The sequence below is a fragment of the Ambystoma mexicanum genome, chromosome 8 (assembly GCF_040938575.1).
Source record: "Ambystoma mexicanum isolate Mex_15411 chromosome 8, UKY_AmexF1_1, whole genome shotgun sequence".
Classification (NCBI taxonomy): Eukaryota; Metazoa; Chordata; class Amphibia; order Caudata; family Ambystomatidae; genus Ambystoma; species Ambystoma mexicanum.
The window spans coordinates 1685007685-1685021327 of NC_090929.1; the positions used below are offsets into that span (position 1 = coordinate 1685007685).

The following is a 13643-nucleotide window of genomic DNA, read 5'->3' on the forward strand; positions in this document are numbered from 1 at the left end:
TGACTTTTTTTCTGCCCCTCCAGAAATTCTGTAGTGCAGGCACACTTGCCAATGCTCCTTTAATGTTCTTGAATTATTCCTCACAAATTTCATCCCAAACAAATGTCCCCTTAATTTGATTCACTCAGGCATGGCAATGGTGTGTTTTGCAAAATTATGAATAAACTTTGAATAATACTAGGCCATTTCAAGAAATGTCGGCACATGTTCATGGCATGTGGGGCTTGGCATCAGCTCAATGGCCTCTGCCAGATGTTTCCTGGGACTTATGCCTTCTGCGGAGATGACATGTTCCAGATATTCAATCTCTCGCCTGTGGATATTGCCCTTTTCTCGGCTCAACCTCATCCCTGCATCATGCAGTTTCTTGAACACACCCTCCAACCTTTCATTGTGAACATGCAGATCATTTGCACAGACGAAAATGCCATCTTGGAGGCATAACATTGCCTCATCTCCATCAAACAGTCAATGCATAATTTTTTGAAAAACAGAGACAGCTGTTACAAGCCCAAATGGCATGCATTTGTATTGGAACAACCCCTTTGGGGTGATGAAATCTGTCAAACATCTTGAATCTTCGTGCAGCCTCGCCTGATGATATGCAGAGGTGAGGTATAACATGGAAAAATATTTTGCAGGGCCTATGGTGAATATCATTTCTTGGATGTTTGGTAATGGGTGCCTCTCCGGGACCACACACTTGTTTAATTCCCTCATGTCTACACAGATTCTCAGTTTTCCAGAGGTCTTTCTCAGCACAACCAGAGGAGACACCCACTCTGATGCATACTGATGCTTTCTATGATGCCTTCCTCTTGTAACATCTTAATTTCCTGTTAAAGCTCTTCTCTCGTCGTCAACGGAATGCTGCACAGTTTTTGAGCCACTGGTACACCTTTTCCTTCATCCGTATTTTATGTACAAATACACGTAGACAAACTATTTTATCTTGAAATACTTCATCCACCAGATGATCTTTGATTCTCTCCATTCCATTCAGCTTCTGTTCACTTTGCTTTTAGATAAGTATTGAGTGCATGAGTGTTAGAATTTTACTCTGACTGAATTAGAATTGTTTTAATTGTATTTGATCTTATAGAAATGTTGCTGCTGCTCGTTTCACTTTTTTATTTTCTGTATAACATATATTGTGTTTTAAATTCATGTTGGTAACATTTTTAAATTACCTGGTCTCCTCCTGCACTGTGCTGGTGAACTAAGGAGAAAGAACCAGGCTTATTGGTAGTCGGCTAGCGAACTACAATCCCCACCACTTTTGTAGTCATTCAGGACTACTTGTTTGTAGTTCAGGCGCGATAGCACCGGCGCGTTATAGACTAGCCGGTTAGTGCCAGTTTGTTTCTGGTGTGTCCGTGTCCTCTGGAGTGGCTGCTGTGTGAGGCCATAGCTTTTGGGTATATCAGTCTTTTCATGTGATGCAGGACTAACCACAAAACTGCTCACAGTACTATAATACATGCACTAAGACAGCGAATAAATGTGTCCCGTTAGCTGTCTCCCCTGATACTATTTTATATCAACCTGTATTGCAGTCTGAGCATGTCCGTAATACCGCTGGGTGAATGGGCACTGTTATGGCCACCGTCATGACAGAGAGATGTCATTGCCTTCCCGCCTAAGATCAATGGCATGCCAGTTCCAGTCGACCGAGTCTTTTTAGACTTAACCCCGATTGGTCTGCAGCGTAGTATTAATGCATTCAATCTGTATTTGAGAGAGAATGGCATGAAGATGAATGTGAGAAAATCTAAGGTGCTTGAAATGAAATCGGCCGATGGAAAGAAAGTAGAAAAGCTTACTTGGAGTGTGGAGGTCGAGGCCCTGGAAGCAGTGGACACAATGACCTATTTGGGAAGTGTAATAAATAGAAGTATTAGCAACCAGGGGCATTTTATTCACCTGAGATCTCGACTGACCACTCTAATAACGAGGGATGAATATTCCATGGGAACTTTGGCCAATTTACAATGATTCCTATTCTGTCTTTCTACAAACAGAAAATTGCTCAAGTCTTGACCTATGGTGCTGAGGCTATATTACATCTACCCTGGGAAACATGGGAGAAATTGGAGGGTCTATTTTGGCGAACATTACTGCGACTCCCTAATGCAGTGCCCATGGGCACAGTTAGGCAAGAATTAAAGCTTCAATCACTTGAATCTATGGTCCAATGGAAATCAGTGGCCTTATATAGGAAGTGTAAATATGAAACAAATATAGACCCTTGTACGATCTTTTATCCCTTTAAAAATATTGAAGACAAGTATGTAACCCTGTGGAAAGGAAAGATTGAAAGGATTCTAAAACAGAACGATATTAGTCCCAACTTTCTGGAGATTAATCCAACCAAAGTCAAGCAGAAATTGCGAGACTGTGATTGGATTAGTACTGTGGAACAATGCGATCAAGTGAAACTAAGTTGTGCAAGAACTTCTGAAAGGAATGGTTTAAACTCCATCCCAAGTTATCTACAGAAATGTCCATCACAACACTATCGCAATATGCTCCTTAGGTGTAGACTTAATAGTCTTGCCACTGGAGAGGTTTGGTGGGCTCGGAAAATGCCAGGTATTAAAAATGACAAATGCAGTTTTTGTAAGAAGAATGACATGGTGGAGACGCTATGCCATTGGTTAACAGTATGTGACTCATTAAAAGAAATTAGGGAACTTAACTTAGCCGGCTATGCGATGGGAGAAGGTACCTTGAGTCTGAATGATTGGTGGGCTTGGGTTATTATGGGGGAAAAGATCAGCTTAATAATTGCAGTACTGAAATTCATTGAAAGAGTCCTAAAGATGAAGAGAGAACAGAGTTTAAAGGTGTAAATGATTGATATCTAGGCTTAAGAATTGTGATGTAGTGACAAAGGTTACTGTGGAAGAAAAGGGAAGTTTAATTATAGTTTAATTACAGTGTTTAGGAATGTTAGTGAACGAGATTGAATGATAAGGATGTATTGGAATGAATGGGAATGTAATAATGAAAGCAAATGAAGGTTTTACATTGTTCTTCCATTTGACTGTGATGTAAATGCTAAAAGTTTATGTAATAAGGGTAAAGGTTTATGTTAAAAAAATCCTTTTTTTAACCAATAAAACTTTTTTTAAAAAGGAAGGAGGAAAGGAAAGGGAAGGGGAAGAGAGAGGAGAAGGGATAGTTGAGGGAGGAAAAAACAGAACCTGTCTTAGAGGGATTGAGATGTAAATAATAAGACGACATCCAAGATTGAATCGCAAGAAGACAGGCAGAGACTGAAAAAAGAATAGAATCAGAAAAAAAGGAACAGATAAATACATTTGTGAATCATCAACATAGAGATGGTAGGAAAACCAAGAGGGGAGGAGTAAAGAGAAAAGAGAAGAGGACCAAGAACTGACCCTGGGGGGACACCGTGCAAAAGCCGAAAAGTAAAAGAAGTATGACCAGCCCATGAAACAGAAGAAGTGCAGCCGGTGTGGTAGGAATGAAATCATTGTAACACTGAGGCCAAGGAACCATATTAAAAGAGAGGAGAGAAGGATAGTGTGATTGGCCATATCGACAGCAAGAAGTACAAGGAGGGATGAGTGATTAGTGGGCAGAAGAGGAACAGAAGTGCAGTTTCCGTAGAGTGATGGGGCCTGAATCCAGACTGAAAAAAAACAAATTACATGTAAAAGAGGAAAGTTGGGAACAGGAAGCTCACCAGAGAATCAAGGAATGTTCCTGATGAGGAATACAAGAGAAAGCGGGTCACACAGCTCAGCAAAGGTCAGCCTTTGCCGCAGGAAAGAACTGGGAAAGGGAAGAGAATGATAAAGAAATGTGGCCATGGCAACCATCTCCATCGGAGCACATTGGCTTCCCTTTGGTGCCTATACCCTAATAATACAGGGAAATATGGACCTGGATCTAAGGGAACAAACTGACAAAGGGAAAAGTGGACTGGGAACAATGAGTGGCAGAGTATTCGAGAGAGGAAAGAGACTTTCAAAGGCAGATATATTGTGAAGAGGGACGAGTTAAGATGGATTTCGGAAACTGTCCAAGTAAATAGTTTATCGTATTTCCACACCCCTCAGATCTATAACGCATGGTACCAAAGTGCGGGGAAACCCCCTCCCTAACAAGGAAGGTAAAGCTACTTACCTGCACTCATCGGTCTCCGTCATTGGCATATTCATCATATTCAGAAGCTTTAAAATAATGCCAAGGGTACGAGCAAAGGCTATATATTGCTGCCAGGACCCAGATGTTTTGATGCATATATTCTAGAACCTCTGCCAAGGGTACGTGGCAGGGCTATATATTGCTGCCAGGACCCAGATGTTTTGATGCATATATTCTAGAACCTCTGCCAAGGGAATGAGGAAGGGCTATATATTGCTGCCAGGACCCAGATGTTTTGATGCATGTATTCTAGAGCCTCTGCCAAGGGTACGAGGAAAGGCTATATATTGTTGCCAGGACCCAGATGTTTTGATGCATGCATTCTAGAGCCTCTGCCAAGGGAACATGGCAGGGCTATATATTGCTGCCAGGACCCAGATGTTTTAATGCATGTATTCTAGAGCCTCTGCCATGGGTATGAGGCAGGGCTATATATTGCTGCCAGGACACAGATGTTTTGATGCATGTATTCTAGAACCTCTGTCAAGGGTGTGAGTAAGGGCTATATATTGCTGCCAGGACCCAGATGTTTTAATGCATGTATTCTAGAGCCTCTGCCATGGGTATGAGGCAGGGCTATATATTGCTGCCAGGACACAGATGTTTTGATGCATGCATTTTAGAGCCTCTGCCAAGGGTAAGAGGAAGGGCTATATATTGCTGGCAGGACCCAGATGTTTTGATGCATGCATTCTAGAGCCTCTGCCAAGGGTGCGTGACAGGTCTATATATTGCTGCCAGGACCCAGATGTTTTAATGCATGTATTCTAGAGCCTCTGCCATGGGTATGAGGCAGGGCTATATATTGCTGCCAGGACCCAGATGTTTTAATGCATGTATTCTAGAGCCTCTGCCATGGGTATGAGGCAGGGCTATATATTGCTGCCAGGACACAGATGTTTTGATGCATGTATTCTAGAACCTCTGTCAAGGGTGTGAGTAAGGGCTATATATTGCTGCCAGGACCCAGATGTTTTAATGCATGTATTCTAGAGCCTCTGCCATGGGTATGAGGCAGGGCTATATATTGCTGCCAGGACACAGATGTTTTGATGCATGCATTTTAGAGCCTCTGCCAAGGGTAAGAGGAAGGGCTATATATTGCTGGCAGGACCCAGATGTTTTGATGCATGCATTCTAGAGCCTCTGCCAAGGGTGCGTGACAGGTCTATATATTGCTGCCAGGACCCAGATGTTTTAATGCATGTATTCTAGAGCCTCTGCCATGGGTATGAGGCAGGGCTATATATTGCTGCCAGGACCCAGATGTTTTAATGCATGTATTCTAGAGCCTCTGCCATGGGTATGAGGCAGGGCTATATATTGCTGCCAGGACACAGATGTTTTGATGCATCTATTCTAGAACCTCTGTCAAGGGTGTGAGTAAGGGCTATATATTGCTGCCAGGACCCAGATGTTTTAATGCATGTATTCTAGAGCCTCTGCCATGGGTATGAGGCAGGGCTATATATTGCTGCCAGGACACAGATGTTTTGATGCATGCATTTTAGAGCCTCTGCCAAGGGTAAGAGGAAGGGCTATATATTGCTGGCAGGACCCAGATGTTTTGATGCATGCATTCTAGAGCCACTGCCAACGGAACATGGCAGGGCTATATATTGCTTCCAGGACCCAGATGTTTTGATGCATGTATTCTAGAACCTCTGCCAAGGGTATGAGGCAGGGCTATATATTGCTGCCAAGACCCTGATGTGTTGATGCATGTATTCTAGAGCCTCTGCCAAGGGAATGAGGAAGGGCTATATATTGCTGCCAGGACCCAGATGTTTTGATGCATGTATTCTAGAGCCTCTGCCAAGGGTGCGTGACAGGGCTATATATTGCTGCCAGGACCCAGATGTTTTAATGCATGTATTCTAGAGCCTCTGCCATGGGTATGAGGCAGGGCTATATATTGCTGCCAGGACCCAGATGTTTTAATGCATGTATTCTAGAGCCTCTGCCATGGGTATGAGGCAGGGCTATATATTGCTGCCAGGACACAGATGTTTTGATGCATGCATTTTAGAGCCTCTGCCAAGGGTAAGAGGAAGGGCTATATATTGCTGGCAGGACCCAGATGTTTTGATGCATGCATTCTAGAGCCACTGCCAAGGGAACATGGCAGGGCTATATATTGCTTACAGGACCCAGATGTTTTGATGCATGTATTCTAGAACCTCTGCCAAGGGTACGTGGCAGGGCTATGTATTGCTGCCGGGACCCAGATGTTTTGATGCATATATTGTAGAGCCTCTGCCAAGGGTGCGTGACAGGGCTATATATTGCTGCAAGGTCCCAGATGTTTTGATGTATATATTCTAGAACCTCTGGCAAGGGTACGAGGAAGGGCTATATATTGCTGCCAGGACCCAGATGTTTTGATGCATATATTCTAGAACCTCTGCCAAGGGTACGTGGCAGGGCTATATATTGCTGCCAGGACCCAGATGTTTTGATGCATATATTCTAGAACCTCTGCCAAGGGAATGAGGAAGGGCTATATATTGATGCCAGGACCCAGATGTTTTGATGCATGTATTCTAGAGCCTCTGCCAAGGGTGCGTGACAGGGCTATATATTGCTGCCAGGACCCAGATGTTTTAATGCATGTATTCTAGAGCCTCTGCCATGGGTATGAGGCAGGGCTATATATTGCTGCCAGGACCCAGATGTTTTAATGCATGTATTCTAGAGCCTCTGCCATGGGTATGAGGCAGGGCTATATATTGCTGCCAGGACACAGATGTTTTGATGCATGTATTTTAGAGCCTCTGTCAAGGGTGTGAGTAAGGGCTATATATTGCTGCCAGGACCCAGATGTTTTAATGCATGTATTCTAGAGCCTCTGCCATGGGTATGAGGCAGGGCTATATATTGCTGCCAGGACACAGATGTTTTGATGCATGCATTTTAAAGCCTCTGCCAAGGGTAAGAGGAAGGACTATATATTGCTGGCAGGACCCAGATGTTTTGATGCATGCATTCTAGAGCCACTGCCAAGGGAACATGGCAGGGCTATATATTGCTTCCAGGACCCAGATGTTTTGATGCATGTATTCTAGAACCTCTGCCAAGGGTACGTGGCAGGGCTATGTATTGCTGCCAGGACCCAGATGTTTTGATGCATATATTGTAGAGCCTCTGCCAAGGGTGCGTGACAGGGCTATATATTGCTGCCAGGTCCCAGATGTTTTGATGCATATATTCTAGAACCTCTGCCAAGGGAATGATGAAGGGCTATATATTTCTGCCAGGACCCAGATGTTTTGATGCATGTATTCTAGAACCTCTGCCAAGGGTATGAGGCAGGGCTATATATTGCTGCCAAGACCCTGATGTGTTGATGCATGTATTCTAGAGCCTCTGCCAAGGGTATGAGGAAGGGCTATAAATTGCTGCCAGGACCGAGATGTTTTGATGCATGCATTCTAGAGCCTCTGGCAAGGGTACGAGGAAGGGCTATAAACTGCTGCCAGGATCAGATGTTTTGATGCATGTATTGTAGAACCTCTGCCAAGGGAATGAGGCAGGGCTATATTGCTGCCAGGACCCAGGTTTTTTGATGCCTGTATTCTAGAGCCTCTGCTAAGGGTATGAGGAAGGGCTATACATTGCTGCCAGGACCAGATGTTTTTATGCATGTATTCTAAAACCTCTGCCAAGGGTATGAGGCAGGGCTACATATTGCTACCAGGACCCAGATGTTTTAATGCATGTATTCTAGAGCCTCTGCCAAGGTTCTGAGGAAGGGCTATGTATGGCTGCCAAGACCCAGATGTTTTGATGCCTGTATTCTAGAGCCTCTGCCAAGGGCACCAGGAATGGCTATATATTGCTGCCATGATCAGATGTTTTGATGCATGAATTCTAGAGCCTCTGCCAAGGGTATGAGGCAGAGCTATACATTGCTGCCAGGTCCCAGTTGTTTTGATGCATATATTCTAGAGCCTCTGCCAAGGGTATGTGGCAGGGCTATATATTGCTGCCAGGACCCAGATGTTTTGATGCATATATTCCAGAGCCTCTGCCAAGGGTATGAGGAAGGGCTATATATGGCTGCCAGGTCCCAGTTTTTTTAATGAATATATTCTTGAGCCTCTGCCAAGGGTGCGTGGCAGATCTATATATTGCTACCAGGACCAAGATATTTTGATGCATGTATTCTAGAACCTCTGCCAAGGGAAAGAAGAAGGGCTATATATTGCTGCCAGGACTAAGATGTTTTGATGCATGTATTCTAGAGCCTCTGCCAAGGGTATGAGGAAGGACTATATATTGCTGCCAGGACCCAGATGTTATGGTGCATGTATTGTAGAGCCTCTGCCAAGGGTACGAGGAAGTACTATATATTGCTGCCAGGACCCAAATGTTTTGATGCATGTATTCTAGAACCTCTGCCAAGGGTACGAGGAAGGGCTACATGTTGCTGCCAGGACCCAAATGTTTTGATGCATGTATTCTAGAACCTCTGCCAAGGGTACGAGGAAGGGCTAAATGTTGCTGCCAGGACCCAGATGTTTTGATGCATGTATTCTAGAGCCTCTGGCAAGGGTACGAGGAAGGGCTATATATTGCTAGAGGGACCCAGATATTTTGATGCATGTATTCTAGAGCCTCTGGCAAGGGTACGAGTCTGGGCTATATATTGCTGCCAAGACCCAGATGTTTTGATGCATGTATTCTAGAGCCTCTGGCAAGGGTACGAGGAAGGGCTATATATTGCTTGCGGGACCCAGATGTTTTGATGCATGTATTCTAGAGCCTCTGGAGAAGGAATATTGCTTTTGAGGAATTCGGCCATTGCTTAATCTGGCTTGTAACTCAGAGGTAGCCTTCTTGTGATACTTGAGCCCTGTGGCGAGTGAAGCTCAACTTCAGCCCTGGTCTTCAATAAAAGGGGACTTGGCTGAAGCCAGAACAAGTATCGGAGGCCCCACACATGTACTGATTGTGACAAAGATCGAACCTGCTGAGGCTGATTGTGGCTCGACCTTATTTAAGCCTTGTTTGAGCAACTCAGTAAATCGTCTGATGCACTGGTACTCGGCTTTGGTCCTAAGCAACTCAGAAAAGAGTCCATGTTTTGTGTGTGAAAAGGTTGGTCTTTGTGGGTGTGTCCAGTGTCAATGTTTTGCATTGCCAGAAGGCTGTTGAGAGCTCACAGCACATTATACAGAGAGTGAGCCATCTTCATGTTCTACAGGTTGAAAACGGCACAATCACATACTCCAACACCCTCCGTGTCTATCCTTCTGTGGGACCAGTCACGCGCCAGAAGAAGCTGAGTGTGGATTTGCACTGTCGGATGTACCCAGAGACAGCGGTGGAGTTCATGTACATAGCGGACGACACGATGGAGCTCAGTAGAACGCAGTACGGTCATTACGATGTGAACGTTTCCTTCTACCAGTCTTCGTCCTTCTATCAACGGGTCATGCAATCGCCGTACTATGTCAGCTTGAACCAGGAGCTGTACCTCCAGGCCACCATCGAGAGCTCTGACCATAGCTTGCAATTGTTCTTGGACACATGTGAAGCCACTCCAGATCCCGCAAATTCCACATCAGAGACCTACATCTTAATCGAGAATGGGTAAGAAAGATCATGTCTTCAAATGTGGGATACATTTATACTGTACCATCAAATCTAGCTGATCCCTTCCATACATTTCTGCCACAGGAGGTGACTAAATGTCTTGCCAGCTTTGGAACCAGAAGTTCGCAGGTTTAATCCTGGTTTTGGATATCACAAAAATTGAATGATCAAAAGGAAATCAATGTATTTCCTTTTATTCACTTTAAATATAGAAAGCACCAAGAACCAGCGTGGACACCATTAAAGCAATAATCCCCTAGTTCGGGAGGCATTACTGCTTCAGGTAATGCCCCAGGGCCCATAGTTACAGGCCCAAGCGAAGAGAGTACCTTAACCCATGCCCAAGGGCATTACCTGAAGCAGTAATGCCCCCCCAGCTTGGGGTTTATTGCTATTAGTACTCCGGCCCGTTTCGAAAGGGGTACTAATAGAATATTTTACGAGTTGTGAAACGTTTCACAACTCCCAAAAGAAAGATGGCCACCATGGAACGGGAGTAGGGTAGTCCCTTCTCTTTTTCCATGGCGGGATGTCGCAGATCAGGAGTGGACATGCCGGGACTGGTCCCAGCGTGCACACTCCAGATCAGGACCAGAATGAAGAAGGTAAGTGAGGAGGGAGTGAGGGGGGGAGAAATCTGACACAAAGCGGGGTAGGGGGAGATCCCAGACTCCAGCCCTGAGGAGGCTCTTAGCTGCGGGATTATCATATGGTAATGCCCCCGCTCTGAGCCTCCCCATTGGCTGGGATGCCGAACACATGCCTACTGATATTTAGTATTTCATCAGAAAGAAAAAAGGAACATTCTATTCCATTTGAAACTGTCCAAAAAAATATCACTTTGTTGCAATGGGCTGTGAAAGTAGAAGTCATTTTGCTAATCCAGGCATCCCACATCCCCATCCCCTTTTCATACACTTCATTAATCATGTCTCAGCATTCAATTTCCATTAACCCAGGGTATACAGAGCCAGTGTAACAGCAGGAAACTGATGACGATGACTCCAGCTTCAGAAGACGTAAAACAGGGCAGGGTGATATCCAGGAAAAAATAAACCGCAGAACCTAAAAGCTGATGGCGTAAGAACTCCAGGGGACTGGATCAGCAGGGAATCAGGAGGCTAGATTAGTGATAGCAGAAAACAGTCAGGAAATAGAAGACGAGAAGTCAAGAGTTCAGAAGGCTACCAGGAGCAAGCAATAGGACCTGGCATCATAGAAGCATTCAGAGTACCCTTCATAAGCAGGGATTCCCAAAAGCACCCGGAAGTACTTGGCAGCCATTTTGAAATGGGATAGATCAATGGTAAATTATGGAGTCCTATAAGGTAGTACAGTCTTAAGTATACTTTCACTATTGGGCCAGTATCATAATAATAACTATTATAATACCAATAATAATATTAGAAATAATAATAACATTGTAGTTGCTGCTTGATTTGGATGATAGCTAGATTGGCAGTTTCAGGTTTGATAATATTATAAGCTCACGGTTCAGCACCATGGAAACAGCGAGAGAACTCAGAAATGTTTACAACCCCGGTTGAGTGTTGAGGGCACCAAATTATGAAAAGAAGAGCTGTAATCTTGAATACTATGCTTGGCCTTCCAGCTCACTGCTGGGTAAGTAACCAGAGCAGGAAGTACTTTGTACACAAGTGACATCATGTGTTCTTTGGCATGGTTGTGGCAGCAAAGACTGCTATGTTTTTGGTGTGGGTGTGTCCTATCCACCGATGGTTGACCTTTTGGCTGCAGGGCTAGTATGGCTGGTGGCTGTGACTGCAGCGGCTGGTCAGCACACCGTGCAGTAGGGGTTTGCAATGCAGTCCTTGGTCCTTAGTCCCCCGGCTTCTCACCCTGTGCAATGCAGTCCTTGGTCCTTAGTCCCCCGGCTTCTCACCCTGTGCAATGCAGTCCTTGGTCCCTAGTCCCCCGGCTTCTCACCCTGTGCAATGCAGTCCTTGGTCCTTAGTCCCCTGGCTTCCCATCCTGTGCTTGTGTCAGTAACTAAAGTCCTTTCCCCTGGTACATGGCTGTTATCAGATCACTGCCAGAGAAATCTTGTTTCATTGGATATTTTTCTTGAAAGCAATGTACAATTTTCTATATTTACAACAAACTGCATCTCATTTTAATTGTATAATCTTTTCTTCTAATTTCCATTTTCTTCTGGTCCTTTCCTCCATGTAACCTTTCTATCGCACTACCTTCTACTCGTCCTCTTCCCTCCGCCACTCCTTTTCACTGATCACCGTTCCCATTTCTTCCGTCCCTTACATCATCGGTCCGTTCCTACTCTTCCTTCTTCCAAACCTCCTTCCTACCCCCATTCTCTTCTTTCCGTTTTTCCTCCTGCCCTGGACATCTCATTCCCCTTACTCCCTCCCCCTTGCTTCCTTTCATCACTCCTTTTGTCCTTGCGCTCTTCTGTTTTTTCTTCCTACATTATTACTTTCCTCCCTTCCTCTCTTCCCTTCGTCTCTTAAACCCCCATTTAATTCTTCTTTTTTATCCTTCATTTCATTCTTTCCCGCTTGCCTTCCTTTTTTCTCTTCCACCAGGTGTGTTCGGGATTCCACATATCAAACCTACTTCTCGCCGTCCGCAGACAGTGTCCGCTTCTCCTTCCGCGCCTTCAGTTTTGTGAGACCTGGCTCTAGCGTCTACCTACGCTGCAAGATGGTGATCTGCAGTGGGCTCGACTACTCTTCCCGCTGCCGCCAGGGCTGCCTAAGGAGAAGCCGTAGGTCGCTAGGACCGGAACATCAAGAGACAGAAGTCATTGTTGGTCCAATCATATTACTGGGGTAACAAACCAGAAGGAGAAACTTAGGCACTGAAGTGACATCATCCCATCATCCATCAGGCCTGGACATTGTGTGTATGCTGTGCTTTGCGCTTGTGTGAGCGCATTTAATGATTTTTACTTACTCTGGCTGAAACCTGGGAGCTGCAAACATGGGCTAAAGTGTGCTTAGCTAAAATGGCTGGAGAATGTTAGGGCCCGAGTGGTTACTTGAGCTGGAGTGAAAGTTCACTGGATTGCCTGCCTGCCATTACTTCAATCTGACATTAGCAGTCTCAACAACTGTTAAGAACTACGAGGCAATCTATTTCGTGTAAGAGTTGTGTGGTCAATATTACCATTATTGCCCTGACAGCACTTATGTTGCACCTACGGTAGGTGCTTGACAGCTATATCAGTCACTGCATTTAGCTGTCAATACTTTTACTCCAAGTTCAATGCAATCCCTGCATTCATTGTACTGCACCTGTTTCATTAACACCATGCCAGGGTCTGTCTTTCAGTCTTTCTGTATTTACAAAATATTTTATGAAAAAAAAATCAAATTAAATTATGCGTGTAGAGTTAATTTATATGCAATATAAATCATGAATTATATGTTTTCAATCCACTTCTGAATTTGCAGGCTGCTTGATAATAAATACAATGTCATAGCTGAGTTGGAGTAGAGTGTGGAGTTATTTTGAAAGTGGCTGCATTCTAAGAACAGACACAGACCAAATGGATGCTAAGAGTGTCAGGATCACAGGAAATATTATGTTGTGTCTTAGTAGAATTTTGTTTTTTTTTACTACGCCAAGAGACTGTTTGCTGATCACATGTTCTGATAGATGGAGTCTGCAAAATGCTTGTAAACCCTCATGAGGGTGTTGTGGAGGTCGGCAATAGAATTGCTGACAGCTTTTTCACTCACAGAAATGAGCTCCTAGATTAGAATCCTGAGTGCAAATAAGCTCAGGGTGAGCACGCCGCTACACATCTTCTAATTTCTGACAATTTTGCTTGTTTTGGAATGAGTACAATGTTTTTTTAACTGTACGTATGAAGAAAGATCTATACC

The 13643-nt window shown here is 44.4% G+C and overlaps 1 protein-coding gene across 4 annotated transcripts in view; it reads left to right on the plus strand.

Moving 5' to 3' along the window:
* Positions 1 to 13241, plus strand: part of LOC138473324 (deleted in malignant brain tumors 1 protein-like) — a 633955-nt gene extending 620714 nt beyond the window's left edge. For all 4 annotated transcript variants that reach the window (XM_069611990.1, XM_069611993.1, XM_069611992.1 and 1 more), the window contains 2 exons: positions 9383 to 9771; positions 12339 to 13241. In XM_069611990.1, coding sequence (XP_069468091.1) covers positions 9383 to 9771; positions 12339 to 12588 — 639 coding nt within the window. In that variant the 3' untranslated portion in view covers positions 12589 to 13241. The remainder of the gene's footprint in view (positions 1 to 9382; positions 9772 to 12338) is intronic.
* The last annotated feature ends 402 nt before the right edge of the window (positions 13242 to 13643 follow it).